At 47.2% G+C, this 18,060-nt stretch overlaps 1 protein-coding gene across 1 annotated transcript in view; it reads right to left on the reverse strand.

The window, feature by feature from the left end:
• arvcfa (ARVCF delta catenin family member a) overlaps positions 1-18,060 on the reverse strand; it is a 131,208-nt gene that overhangs the window by 36,922 nt on the left and 76,226 nt on the right. Inside the window, exons 20-21 of the mRNA XM_077243832.1 lie at positions 12,685-12,812; positions 654-804 (exon numbers count right to left, since the gene is read on the reverse strand). Coding sequence (XP_077099947.1) covers positions 654-804; positions 12,685-12,812 — 279 coding nt within the window. The remainder of the gene's footprint in view (positions 1-653; positions 805-12,684; positions 12,813-18,060) is intronic.

An 18,060-nucleotide genomic window follows, 5' to 3' on the forward strand; every position in this document is an offset into this window, starting at 1 on the left:
TGGTACCCGGTGGGGTCTTCTGCTGTTGTAGCCCATCCGCCTCAAGGTTGTGCGTGTTGTGGCTTCACAAATTCTTTGCTGCATACCTCGGTTGTAACGAGTGGTGATTTCAGTCAAAGTTGCTCTTCTATCAGCTTGAATCAGTCGGCCCATTCTCCTCTGACCTCTAGCATCAACAAGGCATTTTCGCCCACAGGACTGCCGCATACTGGATGTTTTTCCCTTTTCACACCATTCTTTGTAAACCCTAGAAATGGTTGTGCATTAAAATCCCAGTAACTGAGCAGATTGTTAAATACTCAGACCGGCCCGTCTGGCACCAACAACCATGCCACGCTCAAAATTGCTTAAATCACCTTTCTTTCCCATTCTGACATTCAGTTTGGAGTTCAGGAGATTGTCTTGACCAGGACCACACCCCTAAATGCATTGAAGCAACTGCCATGTGATTGGTTGAATAGATACTTGCATTAATGAGAAATTGAACAGGTGTTCCTAATAATCCTTTAGGTGAGTGTATGTGATAAATTGCCTTTTTTTTCTTAAAAATGTGAACGTGGGGGCGACATATTCCTATAGCCTCATCATCATCATCATCATCATGATCATCGCACAGGTTCTGCTGGAGAGTAAAGTCAAAGTAAAGCTCTTACCGATGAGATCTTTGTTCTTGTGGTCGATGGCCAGGTTTCTGAGCGCGATGGCGATGGCTCGCACCACTTTATCAGCGTCGGAGTGCAGCAGCTCCACCAGCACCGGCAGACCCTTCTCCTTACGCACCGTCACGCGGATGTAACTCGACCACTGGGAAACACCAACGCTCATTAGGACTTACTTATTACTTTTTTAGAAAACTAATGCGTTACACGTTACTTTTTTTCACCTGGGCTGGGCTTGTTTTAATTTTTATAACTAAAAAGTTATATTTTTGGGCAAATGTAAAGAACCTTTCACAGCAAAAGTGAAATAATAAGCCTCACACTGCAAAAAAAATATTTTCTTACTTAGTATTTTTGTCTTGCTTCCAGTCCAAATATCAAAAAATTCTTAAATCAATACGCATTTACTAGATGAGTAAAATTAAAGTTGATGCTTAAGAAAAATAATCTTAATTTAAACAGAAACAAGATTATTTTTCCTAACCCATTGGCAGATAATTTTTCTTGTTTTAAGCAAAAACTCACTCAATATGGATTAATTCCCCCAGAAAACAAGACTTAATATCTTAATGTAATTTTACAACTTTAGTAAATGCATCTTGATCAAAGAAATGTTTGATATTTGGACTGGAAACAAGACAAAAATACTAAGTAAGAAAAGCATTTTTGCAGTGCAGGCTGAAGAACGACTCGGTTACTAACGTAACCTCGGTTCCCTGAGAGGAGGGAACGAGTATTGCGTAAGTAGCTTACGCTATGGGAAAACTCCTTTTCTCGAGAATATTGAAGTCTTTATGTAAAACGCATTGCAGCTGCACAGCTGACAGCAATGAACGAAGGCAGCTCGGTCATTGGCTGTGCTGCGGCAACTTGCTCGAACCAATGACGGGGCGACTCTGAATGCGCGACCAATGAGCGCGCTTCGCGCCCGCGCGCGTCAGAGCCCGCCAAGATGGACGTGGCCAAGAGCTATATATTGGGCGCCCCGTCATGAGAGTTCTTTAGGTTAAAACGACTGAAGCGAACTAACCAAGCACAAGCACGGCAGCTTACGCAATACTCGTTCCCTCCTCTCAGGGAACCGAGGTTACGTTAGTAACCGAGTCGTTCCCTTTCGAGAGGTCTCTCCTATTGCGTAAGTAGCTTACGCTATGGGAACACCATGCAAAACGCTGTGCGTGCTGAACTTCGCCTTATGATAGCCAGAGGCAGGTGCCTGAGCTAAAAAAGCAAAGTTATCATCCAACTAGCCGGCAGAGGCGAGCTTTATATGTGGGAAAGAATACAGAGCGGCTAGAAGGCGCACAGTGTGACACAAGCACATACATAATCTAGATACGAACTCGTAGTTCAACTAGCATCATGCTGATAGTACATTGGAATGCAGTGTCGGGACCTGTAGGTTGTAGAACCTGATAAATGTGGACGGTGAGGCCCAGCCTGCCGCCGCACAAATATCCTCGATCGGTATCCCGCTCGACCATGCCCAGGAAGAAGCCACACTCCTGGTGGAGTGTGCTTTGACTCCCCAGGGGCATTGAAGTCCCTTAGCTTCATAAGCCAGCGCTATAGCTTCAACTATCCAGTGAGAGATTCTCTGCTTTGAAACGGCGGAACCTTTCGTACGGCCGCCAAAGCATACAAACAGTTGTTCTGTCTGTCTGAATAGGGCAGAACGCTCCAAATACACTCTGAGAGCCCTAACGGGGCAGAGTAGATTAGCGTCGTGTTCGTCTGCTGGGGACGATAGCGCAGTTAGGGAGATAACCTGTGCTCTGAAGGGAGTGGTGAGCACTTTAGGAATATACCCATGTTTCGGTCTAAGGACGACCCTGCAGTCGTTAGGTCCGAATTCTAGGCAGGCAGCGCTTGTCGAAAGCGCGTGCAGGTCGCCCACTCTCTTGACCGAGGCGAGTGCCAGCAAGAGCGCAGTCTTGAGCGAGAGCTGTTTAAGGTGCACGGTTCGGAGTGGTTCGAACGGAGGCCCTTTAAGAGCGTCTAGGACAGTAGCTAGGTCCCAGATCGGCACTGAGGGGGGGCGTGAAGGGTTCATCCTCCTAGCGCCCCTTAGGAAACGAATAATTAGGTCGTTTCTTCCCAATGGACGTTCCATTACAGGGTCGTGTGATGCTGTGATGGCCGCCACATATACTTTGAGCGTGGAGGGGGCGCGGCCCGCCTCCAGAAGCCCTTGTAGAAAAGCGAGTACGTTCGTAATCTCGCATGTTTCAGGGTTCAGGCCCTTGGCATTACACCAGACACTGAACACTTTCCATTTCTGGGCATATAAGCGTCTCGTGGAGGGCGCCCACGCCTCAGCGATGGTTTTTAGTGCTCCGCTCGTGAGGTTCCTGGGAACCCGTTGAGGGGCCATGCATGAAGGGCCCACAGATCGGGGCGGGGATGAAATATCATCCCGTTGGCCTGACTGAGGAGGTCTGGCCTCAGTGGAATCGGCCGTGGTGCAGATTGCATTTGCATCAGATCTGGAAACCATGTTTGGTTCTTCCAGAGTGGGGCTATCAGCAGCACTGCGTCTTTCTCCTCTCTGACCCGACTGATGACCTGCGGTAGCATCGCGATCGGGGGAAAGGCATATAAGGGACGGCTCGGCCAGCTCTGGGCGAGCGCATCCATGCTTTTCGTGAAGAAAAGAGGGCAGTGCGCGTTCTCCTTGGAGGCGAAGAGGTCGATCTCCGCTTTGCCAAAGGTTTTCCATAACCAGTGAATCGTCAGCGGGTTGAGAGCCCATTCTCCTGGGAGAATTTTGTCTCTGGATAGCATGTCCGCCCCCTGGTTCAGGGCACCTGGCACATGCGCTGCTCTCAGCGAGCGCAAGTTGTGCTGGGACCATAAAATGAGTCTCCTGGCCATTGAATGCATGGAGCTCGACCTGAGTCCACCCTGGCGATTTATGTACGATACTACCGTCATGTTGTCCGTTCGGACCAAGACGTGTTCGTTTCTCAGCTGTGGGAGCAGGGCTCTGAGAGCCAAAGCGACCGCTTTCATTTCCAGACAGTTTATGTGTAGGCGCTTCTCCGGGTTTGACCAAAAGCCGGAGACAGGCCTGCCCTCGTAAAGGGCCCCCCAACCTATTTTGGAGGCATCTGTCGTTATCATCTTTCTCCTTGTGTTCACACCCAGACTCACGCCTGACTGGTACCAGTCGGCGGCTTTCCAGTGCGTCAGGGCTTTTATACAGCCGTGGTTCGCTCTGATTAAAAGGTGGCCCGAACGCCACGCGTGAGTAGGGACGCGGCTCTTGAGCCAGCGTTGGAGAGGGCGCATATGCAACAATCCTAGCTGGAGTACGGCCGATGCTGAGGCCATGAGACCGAGCATCCTCTGAAACCGCTTGACGGGGGCGAGCGCGCCCGCCCTGAATGATGTTGCAAGGCGCCGGATGGTGAGCGCGCGCTCTGATGAGAGACGCGCTGTCATTTGCATCGAGTCTAGAACTATTCCCAGGAAAGAAATCCTCTGGCTGGGAGATAGTATGCTTTTTGCAAAATTGATTCTTAGACCCAGGCATTCTAAATGGCTGATAATCCAAGATCTGTGTGTTATTAACTGACTCTCTGATTGTGCTAGAATCAGCCAATCGTCGAGATAATTCAGTATTCGCACTCCCCTTCGCCTTAGGGGGGAAAGTGCTGCATCCATACATTTCGTGAATGTACGGGGAGCCAGGGACAGGCCGAACGGAAGTACTGTGTACTGGTACGACTGTCCCTCGAAAGCGAATCTCAGAAACGGCCTGTGATGAGGCGCTATTGGAATGTGAAAGTAAGCATCTTTCAGATCCACTGAGAGAAACCAATCTCCTGGGCGTACTTGCGCGAGGATATGCTTGGTTGTTAACATTCTGAACGAGCGAATCATTAGTGCTTTGTTCAGGTGTCTGAGATCTAGGATGGGGCGGAGACCACCATCCTTTTTCGGGACGAGAAAATAGCGGCTGTAAAAACCTGCCTCGCTCAGAGAGGGGGGAACAGTTTCCACAGCGCCCTTTTCTATTAGTTTGCGCACCTCGGTGCGTAGAACATGTGAGCACTCTTTTCTCACTTTCGTCTCGACCACAGTCGTAAAACGTGGTGGTCTGCGAGCGAACTGGAGCGAGTATCCGTGCTTTACTATATTCAATACCCATTTCGGCATATCTGGAATATTTTCCCATGCCGCTGCGTGTACAGATATGGGCTGAATACAGGCTAGGGGCGGGCCGCTGTGACGCAGGGACCCGGCCAGCGAATCGCCTGAGCTCATAGCTCTCAGAGGCGCGGGCGCGCGCTGAGCAGCTGAGTGAATGGGCGCGTGTGTGATTACAGCAGCGCGCGCTGTGTCTGTAAAACTCGCAGCCTGGGCTGGGGTTGTGTTTGACACTGTAAGGACAGTGTTTATAAGTGGGGGTGCATAAACAGTGGTAGGCACACGCGTCACTTTTATAATGTTTCCCGCTTTTACTGGGGATGAATTTATAACTGTGTGAACAGTGCTTGTGTGTAGTGGTGCGTACATGACCGTAGGCACGTGATCTACATTCATGGGGTGCGCAGCTTGAGCTGGGAATGAATTTGGCACTGTTTTGACAGTATCTGGGAATGCACACCTTGTGGACATGTGAACCCTTAGTGACACAGGCAGAAAAGGACTCTTTTTGTGTTTTCTGTGCGTCGCCGTAAAAACGGCGTTTGTTTGCAGGTGAGCGAGCTCTGTGACTGGCCCATTGACTGCTGTATGAACATATCCAGCCGCCTGTAAGGGGACGGGGTAATGCTTGAGCTTTTGCAGAGAGAGTGGTCCGGCTTTTGCGAGACACGCACTCTCTCTTTTCATTCTTGTGGCTAGGACGGCTTTCGAGGCTCGGGGTTCAGCACAATCTTGGGCCGAGGACCCCGTCGCTCAGAAGGCGGCTTGCGGTTGTGAGAGCGCGAGCGGCGTCGAGCGTCAGCCTGAGGCGCGGGCTGAGAGGCGGTGGGGGCTGTTCTAGCCCGCTGCGGCTGCGGCGGCCTCTGTCTGCTCTGCGATGAGCTGGAGCGCTTGGGCATGAAATGCCGCATAGCTTGTGAAGCATTCTGGGCCTCAGTGAAGCGTTCAGCGAAACCCTTAACCGCCGGTCCAAACAGCCCGCTGGTGGAGATAGGCGCGTCGAGAAATGGCGCCTTATCCGCGTCCTTCATCTCAGTCAGAGTCAACCACAGATGGCGCTCGAGAACAGTCAAATTAGCCATGGCACGGCCGATAGACTGGGCGGTGGCCTTCGTGGCTCGCAGGGCTATGTCAGTCGCGCTGCGTAGGTCCTTAAAGGCTTCGGGTTCGGGGCCAGACTCGTCCATAGAGCGGAGAAGCTTGGCTTGGAACACTTGAAGTACCGCCATAGAGTGAAGCGCTGATGCAGCTTGGCCGGCGGCGGCGTAGGCGCGACCGGCGAGAGCTGAAGTAGTGCGGCAGGGCTTCGAGGGGTGGGAAGCTTTGGCTTTCCATCCGGTGGTGGAGGGCGGGCAGAGATGATTGGCCACGGCCTCCTCGAGGGGCGGTGTTCCCTCGTAGCCTCTTTCCTTCGCGCCGTCCACAGAGGAGAGCGAGGAAGAAAAAGAAGGCTTTAGGCGCGCAGAGTGGGGGGCTTTCCACGACTTGGTGAGTTCGTCGTGAACTTCCGGGAAGAAGGGAGAAGGCCTTTGCCGAGGGGCCTGCTGGCGCCCCTGCAGAAACCACTCATCCAGTCGGCTCCGGGTTGGTTCTTCGGGAGAAGACCAATCGAGCCCGAGGTCTTCCACGGCCTTAGAGAGAACGCGGATAATCTCGCTATCCATGGTGGAGCCCCCGCTCGCGCTAGCTAGCGTCGACGGGGCGGGGTCGAGAGTGGAGCCCGGCCAGTCGTCCGATGCAGCGTCGATTGACAAGCTGTCATCCATTCCCCCGTCGTCCTCGGACGCGCCGAAAGTCACAAGGCCCACCGCTCTGCTAGAGGGGTGTGGGTCCGGCTGGGTGAACTGAACCGGCGGTGGGGAAGGCAAGAGCGGCGGTGAAGCACGCGGAGACTGGCTCGGCGTGACGTCACTGAGCTCAGGTTCAGGAAGCCTCTGTGAGCGGCGCTTTTTCTTAGTGTGCGGCTCGAACAGAGGGATGGCGGCGATGGGCTCGCTCACGGAGAGACCCAGGTCGTCACATTCGGGGCATCCGCCCTTGGTCAAAGCAGCTTCTGCGTGGTCCCGGCCCAGGCAGCGAGCGCAGATGATGTGACGATCCCCGTCCGGGAGAAGGTCTCTGCACGACGCGCAGGAAGGCATTTGAAACAACGCCTTGGAAAATTTGCTCTTTTACAAGTGTCGCAGAGCGAACAGATGTAAATACTTGCGTGAGCAGTACGCCGGATGGCTCAGTAGGATCGCGTTAGAAGGCGGCTGAAGGTGCCGACGTCCTCGTAGCAAATCCCGCTGGTATGCTTTTCGACGGCGAAGCTTCAATAATCCGGAGGATCCAGCGAAGAAGGTGTTCGCTGAAGGAGATTAAATCTAAAGAACTCTCATGACGGGGCGCCCAATATATAGCTCTTGGCCACGCCCATCTTGGCGGGCTCTGACGCGCGCGGGCGCGAAGCGCGCTCATTGGTCGCGCATTCAGAGTCGCCCCGTCATTGGTTCGAGCAAGTTGCCGCAGCACAGCCAATGACCGAGCTGCCTTCGTTCATTGCTGTCAGCTGTGCAGCTGCAATGCGTTTTACATAAAGACTTCAATATTCTCGAGAAAAGGAGTTTTCCCATAGCGTAAGCTACTTACGCAATAGGAGAGACCTCTCGAAAGGGAACTGCAGATTCGCGTGTGTACAGTAGAGCGCGCTGTTCTGGAGAACGGAAAAGTTTTATAAAAATAAAAAAATCTAGTCATTTCTGTTTATGGTTTCACTAAGTCATCGAAGGTCAGAAGCAAGTACATTGGTCAATAAGGTGAGATTAAATGCATAAAAATGTATGTTTATTTAACATATTTAGTTAATGGTGTCAGGGTTCTGTCACTTCTGTCTTGGTTATTTCTTGGTTTTGTGACAGAGCTCTGACACTCCTGTTTTGTCAAGTGTTTGTGTGAGCGCGCGGCTTCAAGCGCTCTCTTGACTGTATGCCTTGTTTCATGTGCGAGTCGTGTTGTCTGGATCACAGCACATCTGTCAAGTTTGGTTTCGGTTCTGTGTCGGGATTCAGACACTCATGCTCCGCGTGTTTGTTTTCTGTTGTGAGCGCACAGGATGAGCTTACGCTCGTTCTCGTGCGCTCTGTCTTGTCGTGTTAAGCTAGTGTTATAGCCTACTTTCCGCGTCCGCGAGTGCACAAGGGTCCATGTGACGTAAAAATCGTCATCGGATGGTGCCTCCCAATTTTTGTAACCGTGCTTACTTGTACTTTTCCGTACTTGTCACTATAGGTTAAAACCGCAAAAGCGCTGGAAAAAGCCGATCTGCTGCTCATGCGTGGAACGAGTTCACTGAGCGGACATCAGCAGACAGTATAAATACTAGTCCGCAGCTCCCCATGTACGTGTCCAAACTGGAGTAACCGAGCCTTGAGCGTGCGGTTTCGAGTTTCGAGTTCGCTCTTCTGTCCACTTGTGTTGTGTAGCTCGCGGTTCATGTTTACATCGGCCGCGTGCTTTCATGTCATGTTTTGTCTTGTGCTGTGTGTAGCACACGGCTTGTGTTTTCCACTAGCTGTGAGCTTTCATGTTGTCATGTTTTGTGTGGGTGGTGATTTGTTTTACTGGCCATGTGCTTGTGTAGTATGGAACGCGATCGGGGTCAAAAGTCTTTAAACGAAATGTGTGAAATTTGACTGCGTCAATACGCAGTTTGTCCATGTTAACTCTGCAATTTTTTACGTGTTTCTTTTGAATGTGTAGACACGCTCATTCTGGTCGTGTTAAGGCGTCAGTTGTCGCCGTGTTACTTTTAGTGCGTTTAAAGACTATGGAAGGCCAAGAGGGCCAAAATCACATGAATTTTAACCCGTATTTCACGCGTGGCAATTTAGATAAAAATGAATTGCCTTGTTTTTCTCCACTCATGCCTTTTTGTAAATAAACGCATTAGTGGACATTCTAGCTTTAACATCAAAGCATTAACATGTGTGTGTGGAAATCAGTTACAGTGGAGGTAACCAATCAATGCAGGTTTAAGATACAGACCACTGTAATCAATATCTGTCTTTAGAAAACAACGTGTGCTTTTGTTGTGCTTACATTTACAGCTATTGCAAGCAGGTGGCGCTTATTGAAACCTAGAATGTCCACTAATGTGTTTATTTACAAAAAGGCATGAGTGGAGAAAAACAAGGCAATTTTATTTTTAATTTATATTATTTCTATAGGTTATAGAAAAAATGACTAAATAAATAGGCTGAATAAGCTGATCTATAGCATGTAAAATGGTGGTAGCCTAGTCTATGAAAGGTACACCCCTCTAAGCTCACAGAAATGGTTAGACCCAAGTCTTCAGCAGCCAATGAAACTGACCCATTCAAACTGATTTTTAACATGTATTTCATGCGTGAAATACGCGCTAAAATTCACGTATTTTTGGCCCTCTTGGCCTTCCATGAGAGACGCACAGTTCTAGCTTATGCTACGGGAAAGATTCATCTCAAGCCAAAAATTATCCTTAATTCTGTATCTATTGTCAATGCAGTGCAGCAGCTAGCAGACTTAGAGCAGGCTGTCTAGCGTGCTCATTGGCTGTCCTGCGGCAACTGCAGCAGCCTACCAGTGAGCCTACCCGCTCACGAGCGTGACGTCACGCCCAATGAAGGGCGCTCGCGCCCTCAACGCATCCTAGCCCGTCAGAATATGCGTGGCTTAGCATTTGTACGCGGGGCTTGGAGGCTGAGTTTCTGATTTTCATCTCTTCAGCGAAGCTCTCCGCATCGCTGGATCTTGAGTAGCCGACGGCGCCGTTGAAACGCGACAAATCCAGCTTAGGACAGTGCCTTAAGAAGCCGGCCGTCTTCGCCACCTTCAGCCTGCCGTGCGAGCTACGCCATCCGGCGACATATCCTTTTGAGCTCTATACTGTGTGTGTGTGTGTGTGTGTGTGTATGTGTGTGTGTGTTCGCCGCTGTGACAAACCCCCCCCCCCCCTTTCTATAAGAGCACGAGACGTTTTTCTAAAAACATCTCGCTTTTCCTGCGGCTCGTGCCATGTATCGCCATGTATCTGCGCTCTCTGCCTTGGCCAGGAACCGCAGATGTCGACCCTGCGGGCTCGACTCGAGGTTTTAACACCGTCCGCCCCTCTTCAGCGACGCGCAGCCGCCGGCTACGGCCCGCACTGCCGTCACTTCAGATGACGAGCTGGAAGGAATCGCCACAGGGGACTGCTGTTCCATTCGGGCATCGTGGAATGCACCATTCTCCGCGAGGCTCCACTCTTACGTCACCGTGTTGCTTTCCCAAGTAGACGGCGCCGCCGAGAAAGGATACAACTCTATTCCCCCGGTGCAGAAGTTGGTTGCAGTGCACTTTTGTCTGCCCTCCGCGAGATGGCGCTCAAAGTCTGCTCTCCCGTCAAAAGCAAGAGGGAAAAGACGGCTGAGCCCATCCAAGCGATCGGGTTGCTGCATATGAGTGTAAATGACGTGCCCGCTCACTAATAAACACCTCAACCCGGGCGCCACTCGCGCATCTACAAAACGTCCCCCATCCCAAGCGATCGGGGCGTCACATACGAATGTAAGTCCCGTGCCCGCTCATGAGCGCTCACGCTTACTACTAAACGCTTCGCCCAAGGCGCTGCTCGCGCATCACAAAGTAATCACAAAGCGCTCCCCATTCATAGCAATCGGGTCTTCCTTTGTGCAGCACATCTATCCTCTGCCCGCTCTATTACACGGCCAGGTCAACCTCATATCAAGCAGGTTGTAAATCTCGTGCCCGCTCGCAAGCGCTCACGCTTACTGACATGCACTTCGCCCACAGCACCGCTCGCACATCACAATGTGCAGCCTCATATCTGTCAGGTTATGATAAAAAGTCTCGTGCCCGCTCACAGGCGCTCACGCTTACCGACATGAGTCATACTCTCATATGACTCAGCTCTTCTGGTTGAGCTGCACTGTATCAGGTTTTGTGCTATATGCTTATACATTGACCGGCATCGCCGCTCTGTATTTCCTGTGAGTGCTTATGTGCATGCGCTTATTCCCACTCATCTGGGTTCCCCGAGCTTCTCTGGGACTCATGTAGTGGATGCTGGCGCGCACGGTGTTGACAAAGGGTTCCCGTAGCGTAAGCTAAACTTACACAATACGAGAGTACCTCTCGTAATAGAACGAATCGGTTACCTAACGTAACCTCGGTTCGCTCTAGATGAGGGAACGAGTATTGCGTAACCTGCCGTGCTTGCGCCACGAGCGCTCTTTCGCTTCCGTCGATAAAAACCAGAAATTCAGCCTCCAAGCTCCGCGTATATACGCTAAGCCACGCCCATTCTGGCGGGCTAGGACGCGTTGAGGGTGCGAGCGCCCTTCATTGCACGTGACGTCACGCCGAGCTCACTGGTAGGCTGCTGCAGTTGCCGCAGTTGACGCTAGACAGCCTGCTCTAGGTCTGCTAGCTGCTGCACTGCGTTGACAATAGATACAATATTAAGGATACATTTTTGGCTTCAATATCTCGAGAAGATGAATCTTTCCCGTAGCAGAAGCTAAACTTACGCAATACTCTTTCCCTCATCTAGAGAGAACCGAGGTTACGTTAAGTAACCGATTCGTTTTACCATGTTAAGACGACCAATTTGAACGTGTTTCTTAACGCGCACATTCTGTAAGCATTGAAGTGTAATATTTAAAAAAAAATGACTTACCTTTAGATGTACCTAGATATGAATCCTTTAGTTTAATGTGGCATTGCTTTACTGACTACTGTGCAAGAGTAAAGTAATGTTACAATGTATATTAAGTAAGTGCGCGCACACACACACACACACACACACACACACACACACACACACACACACACGTAGTAAAGGTGTTGAGGTCCACTCACGGCCCAGTGTCCGGCACACACACACACACACACACACACACACACACACACACACACACACACACACACACACACGCACACACACACACTTGTAGTAAAGGTGTTGAGGTCCACTCACGGCCCAGTGTCCGACACACACACACACACACACACACACACACACACACACACACACACACACACACACACACACACACACACACACACAAACACACACTCGTAGTAAAGGTGTTGAGGTCCACTCACGGCCCAGTGTCCGGAACACACACACACACACTCGTAGTAAAGGTGTTGAGGTCCACTCACGGCCCAGTGTCCGGAACACACACACACACACTTGTAGTAAAGGTGTTGAGGTCCACTCACGGCCCAGTGTCCGGAACACACACACTCGTAGTAAAGGTGTTGAGGTCCACTCACGGCCCAGTGTCCGGAACACACACACACTCGTAGTAAAGGTGCTGAGGTCCACTCACGGCCCAGTGTCCGGCACACACACACACACACACACACACACTCGTAGTAAAGGTGTTGAGGTCCACTACGGCCCAGTGTCCGGCACGCACACACACACACACACACACACACACACACACACACACACACACACACACACACACACACTCACACACACACACTTGTAGTAAAGGTGTTGAGGTCCACTCACGCCCCAGTGTCCGGCACACACACACACACTCACACACACACAAACTCGTAGTAAAGGTGTTGAGGTCCACTCACGGCCCAGTGTCCGGCACACACACACACACACACACACACACACACACACACACTCGTAGTAAAGGTGTTGAGGTCCACTACGGCCCAGTGTCCGGCACGCACACACACACACACACACACACACACACACACACACACACACACACACACACACACACACACACACACACACACACACACACACACACACACACACTCACACACACACACCCACACACACACACTTGTAGTAAAGGTGTTGAGGTCCACTCACGGCCCAGTGTCCGGCACACAGGTTCTGAAGCGCTCCGGCCGCCGCCTCCAGAGTGTTCTGGTTCTGGCTCAGTTTGAGGAGCGACAGGTAGAGGCGAACCACCTCGGGCTGGTACAGGAGCTCCAGGCCTGCAGGAACACACACACACATCTGAAGCTCCAGGCCTGCAGGAGCTCACCCTAACCCTCTCTGCTTGTAATTTGTGTATTTGTTCTTATTTTATTACTGACTGTTCACTGTTTAATAATGTGTGAACTTTATCAGTTAGGCTAGTACTTTTTGATGTCGTATCTAAGAACTTCAAGTGAGCTTTAAGTAATTAATGACCCCCCCCCCCCCCCATATACATACATTAATATATTATTTTTTTATTTTTATTTTTTTGCTGATCCAAAAAATTATCCGATCTGTGGTTCAAAAACCGTAAATGATCCGTGAATGTTGTGACCCGTTGCACCGCTGAGCGCCACACATCTGAAGCTCAATCATTCATGAGGACAGGGACTCATCTAAAATGCATGGTAAATGGGAACGTAAGAGCAAATCCTGTACGTCTTACATTATTTCTGAGGACATGGAGGGTTTTTAGCTTCATGCTGAAGTTTAATACTTAATGTTAGAGGTTTGTTCAACACACGATGAGCATTAGACCAGTGCTGTAATGCCTGCAGGCTACACCTGAGATTCACGATTCTTTAAAGTCCCCCTGTGGTGAAAATCCAGTTCTTAATGTTGTTTATATGTCTATGTGGTGTTTACAGTTTTGAAGAGTCGCTAGGACACATTTCTCAATACTTAGGTCACTCTTTCAAAACTCTTCACACAGTTCTCCAAACCAACTTTCAGCTCGGCACAGCAGTTCATTTCACTTTCAAAACTACCCAATCACTTCATTCATGTCTCAAATCAACATATTCTTCCATCACACTAGCAAAGGTTGACAGACAACAAACACACTTTGTCACCCACAAAACAATGACCTAAAAAACACTAACAACAGGTAGCGTTATACAATGTTTCCTTCTGTAAAACAAGCACAGCTCTCTACTGTTTACAATTCACTGCAATATGTGTTACTGGAATAAATCAGATATGCAGTGCTTCAATATATTTTGTCTTTTTTTTTGTACAGAGTAATTCCCAAATACAATAATTTACACACCATCCACGATACAGATACAATAGGAATCAGCTGTGGTTGGTCCAATTGTCCAATTGTTTTTATAGCATTTCATTTTTAGATTTGAATATTTCATTACAATATTACTGTAGAAATGCAAATTGCTGTCATATTCAGTTTTGTATTATGTTATTATTTTGAACATAAGTTTACCAGTTTTGAAAAAAATATGTAAGCATACGCAAATTGGCCTGTAAACACAGAGTTTTGGGGGTTGTTGTGTCGAAGTGAGAAAATAATTAATGTAATTTGAAAGATGTAGTCATTGAATGCATTTTGTGCCAAAGCAATAATAAACGATCCACAGTTTAGCCCACATATACTTCTGTTTTGCTCACTGTGCGAAGAGTGAAGAAAAAGTGACCTAAGTATTGAGAAATGTGTCCAAGCGACTGTAAAAAACTGTAATACGCTTTAACACAAATCATGTGTAAATTCATAAGTCGACAGCATTGCTGAGTATTTTCTGCTTAAAACTGCAGTGAACCAAAGACAGTCTCAAAAACACGCTTTGAAATCGCTGGTGTTTCTGACGTCACAAACTACCTTGTAACCAATCAGATCAACGTGTGATCGTCAACGAGTGGATCTCTGAGTGAGTGAGTGAGTGGAGGCGGGGCTCATTTGCATATTGCATAGAACCGCGAATACTAAATGAGGCAAGGGTGTCGAGTTACATTCAAGACTTTTTAAGGCATGAAGAATTTTTTTGGAACCTTTTTATATGAGCGTGTGTGTGTGTGTGTGTGTGTGTGTGTGTGTGTGTGTGTGTGTGTGTGTGTGTATGAAACGCCTGACGGAACCCTTTAAGGCTCCGTATAGAACCTGTGATTGAGCTGAAGAGAGAGAGAGTCTGATCAAGAATCAGAACGTGTCTGTTATACAAAAACACATCGAAACAATTCCTTACTTTCCTGCAATGAGAACCGTGGTTTTAGCCCATTATAGTAATTTTCTCATGATTGTGAGCTGTTGTTCTCACAGGCGCTGAGGTCAGATCTCATGTAAGCGCTGGTTCATATTGTCATTCTCAGGCTTGGTGACCCAGTTACATGAAATTACCGTCGTCTGGTCTTTAAACACACACTGATCCGCACCGATTTAATGCCACAGCAGCACATTAATAAAACATAATAATATTATGGCAATAAGACATAAAAAACGTCAGCGGAAATCCATAGATGATCAGTTCAGATCAATATTTATGCAGTTTTCCTCTCCTAATCTACTCCACAAGGAATAATAAATAGAGAAAACATTCTTCTGGTGTTTATTAAAGCAAGAATGTTTTTAAATTATTCATTTATTTTAATATATTTCCTATAAACATGCAGATTAAGACATTGGCTGTGTGTGAAACTGTGCAGAACGTCTCATTAATACATTTATGAATTCAGTTACTTCTGTCAATCATTTATAGATGCCAGTTTTTCTCTGTCTGTGTGTGTGTGTGTGTGTGTGTGTGTGTGTGTGTGTGTGTGTGTGTGTGTGTGTGTGTGTGTGTGTGTGTGTGTGTGTGTGTGTGAGAGTGTGTGTGTGTGTGTGTGTGTGTGTGTGTGTGTGTGAGAGTGAGTGTGTGTGTGTGTGTGTGTGTGTGTGTGTGTGTGTGTGTGTGTGTGTGTGTGTGTGTGTGTGTGTGTGTGTGTGAGAGTGTGTGTGTGTGTGTGTGTGTGTGTGTGTGTGTGTGAGAGTGTGTGTGTGAGAGTGTGTGTGTGTGTGTGTGTGTGTGTGTGTGTGTGTGTGTGTGTGAGAGTGAGTGTGTGTGTGTGTGTGTGTGTGTGTGTGTGTGTGTGTGTGTGTGTGTGTGTGTGTGTGTGTGTGTGTGTGTGTGTGTGTGTGTGTGTGTGTGTGTGTGTGTGTGTGTGTGTGTGTGAGAGAGAGAGTGTTTTCATTGTTAGCTAAAATGACAACTATTAAAAAAGAATTAAAATAAAATATGAATATTATAAATATAATATTATATAAATGTAGCTGACAAAAATATTAGATGAAAAACTCTATTAGTGCTCTATAAAGTGCTATTACAGTCCACAAGAGGTCAGTAAGATGTTTTGTTTTTGAATACTTGATAATTGTATTCATAAGGACACATTAAATTGATCAAAAGTGACAGTAAAGACATTTATAATGCTACAAATATATGCTTAAACTCAAATGAAAATGAAAAATGTTGCTTTGGTGAAATAAAAGTGAAATAAAATAAGATTAAGTACTAAAGTTTAATAAAAATTAAAAGTAATATAAAAATAAAGAAAAGCTAAATAGAAATGTTGCTTTGGCAACTAACTGAAATAAATAACTTAAAGATGAAGCCTCAAAATTTAATGAAACTAAAAGTAATAAAATAAAATAAATTAAAAGGACAAGTTCGGTATTTTACACTTAACGCCCTGTTTTAAGATCGTTTCTGATGAAATAGAACGGTTAAAGTAACACCAGGTAACTTTTCAACCTTCATAATATATTTCCAAGTCTCTTGTGATGGTACATCGACTTACAATAGGTTGAATGACACGTCTGCCATAGCCTGACGGGGTCTGTAGCGTTTTTAATCGTACTTTTAACTTCGTTTTTCGGGTAGTAACCGCCGAACAAAGAGAACTACAAAACTCGACTGCTTTACGGCATATACGTCACTTCCACCACCAACGACACTTCCTTAAAATCGCAGGGCTGTCAAGTGTCACTCATTGAGCGTGACAGTCACTCATTTCGGTCTTTTGTCACGCTCTCCTGCCACACATTGTATTTCTCACGCTGAAAAACTATTTGTAATAATGTATTTAATATGCCGCAGCGCCCAAAACTCTGGCCGCGCCGCTCTCACTGTGGAACAGGCATGAATAAGCGCGTCTCCTCTGATGTTGTTCGTCTGGTGTTGTTAGCCAATCAGAAAATAGCACTATTGTATCTAACATTTAACGCAACAACCAATGACACCCCGTAGTCTGGGGTGTTTTTTTGTCTGGCCTGACTATGTTACGGAAGCTATCTTATCCTCCGTTTATCTTCATGAATCAGGTAATGATTATTTGTCTTGCCTCAAGCTATAATGCAAATCGATTTGTAAAATTTGCAGATTTATTTATGGTAGCTTGATATTATAATATTGACGATATATGGTTATATATGGTTACCACTCAAACATTGCATTGAAGTATCATATAGATTCAGTAAAACGGTAACCAATAGACTAGGCTACCATAAAGACACTGGCTTGTAAACGTGATCATCGCGATCATTTGTCGTTAGAAAAAAAATAAAACCCATGAAATAATATTCATATGACATGCTGAAATATATGCCACTGTACCTGGGATGAAGACATTTCACACGCGACGCAAGCAGAACACCTGCATGTGACCTCCTCCTACAGTGTTCAGGGCTATCATGGTTGTCAACAAATGCACGATGACAGAGTTTACGACAGTAGTAGAGGACAATACTGTTTCCCAACTGTAGGGGGACCCCGAGAGCAAAAGCTACCTGGTGTTACTTTAAGATTGAAATTTGGACAAATGAGGTACGGTATTACTCCGCCGACGGAAACGGGAATGGGGTTGTATGTATTATTTCTGTAGTTATGCAGTCGCGGTATAGTAGGCTACGCTATCCAAACATTGGCAAAGGTGCATTATCGCCACCAACTGGGCTGGAGTGTCTATTATTTAAGCTCTCAGCGGAAGAATGTCCGGGTGTGAGGCGTTTGGAAAAATAGGTCCACAGTTTTACAACGAATGGTAAAAAACCTGTTGGAAAGCATCTTTTGCAGCGATCTTTGTGTGAGATATCAGTGAACACCCCAGACCACTCGGTGAGTTTCACGTCTTTGTAAACTAAAGTTATATGCGTTTTATGAATGATTCTTTATGAAAATTCTCGGGACATTTGTCCAAATTTCAATCTTAACCGTTCTATTTCATCAGAAACGATCTTAAAACAGAGCTTTAAGTGTAAAATACCGAACTTACCCTTTAAATCTAAATAGAAATATATAAAAGAAATGACAAAAGCATATAACAAAAGTATTAAAACTTAAATTAAATTGAAAACTGAAAATATAACACTAAAAGCTAATGTAATTGTTTAGTATATGAATGATATGATAAACTGCTGGTTTAGTTCAGTGTGATTGTGTGATACGCAGATCTGACCAGCAGGAGGCGTCTCAATTCCCATGATGCCTCTGTGTTTGG

This window comes from Siphateles boraxobius, unplaced genomic scaffold (assembly GCF_051911475.1).
Source record: "Siphateles boraxobius isolate OS27281-9 unplaced genomic scaffold, OSU_SipBor_1 25, whole genome shotgun sequence".
Taxonomy (NCBI): domain Eukaryota; kingdom Metazoa; phylum Chordata; class Actinopteri; order Cypriniformes; family Leuciscidae; genus Siphateles; species Siphateles boraxobius.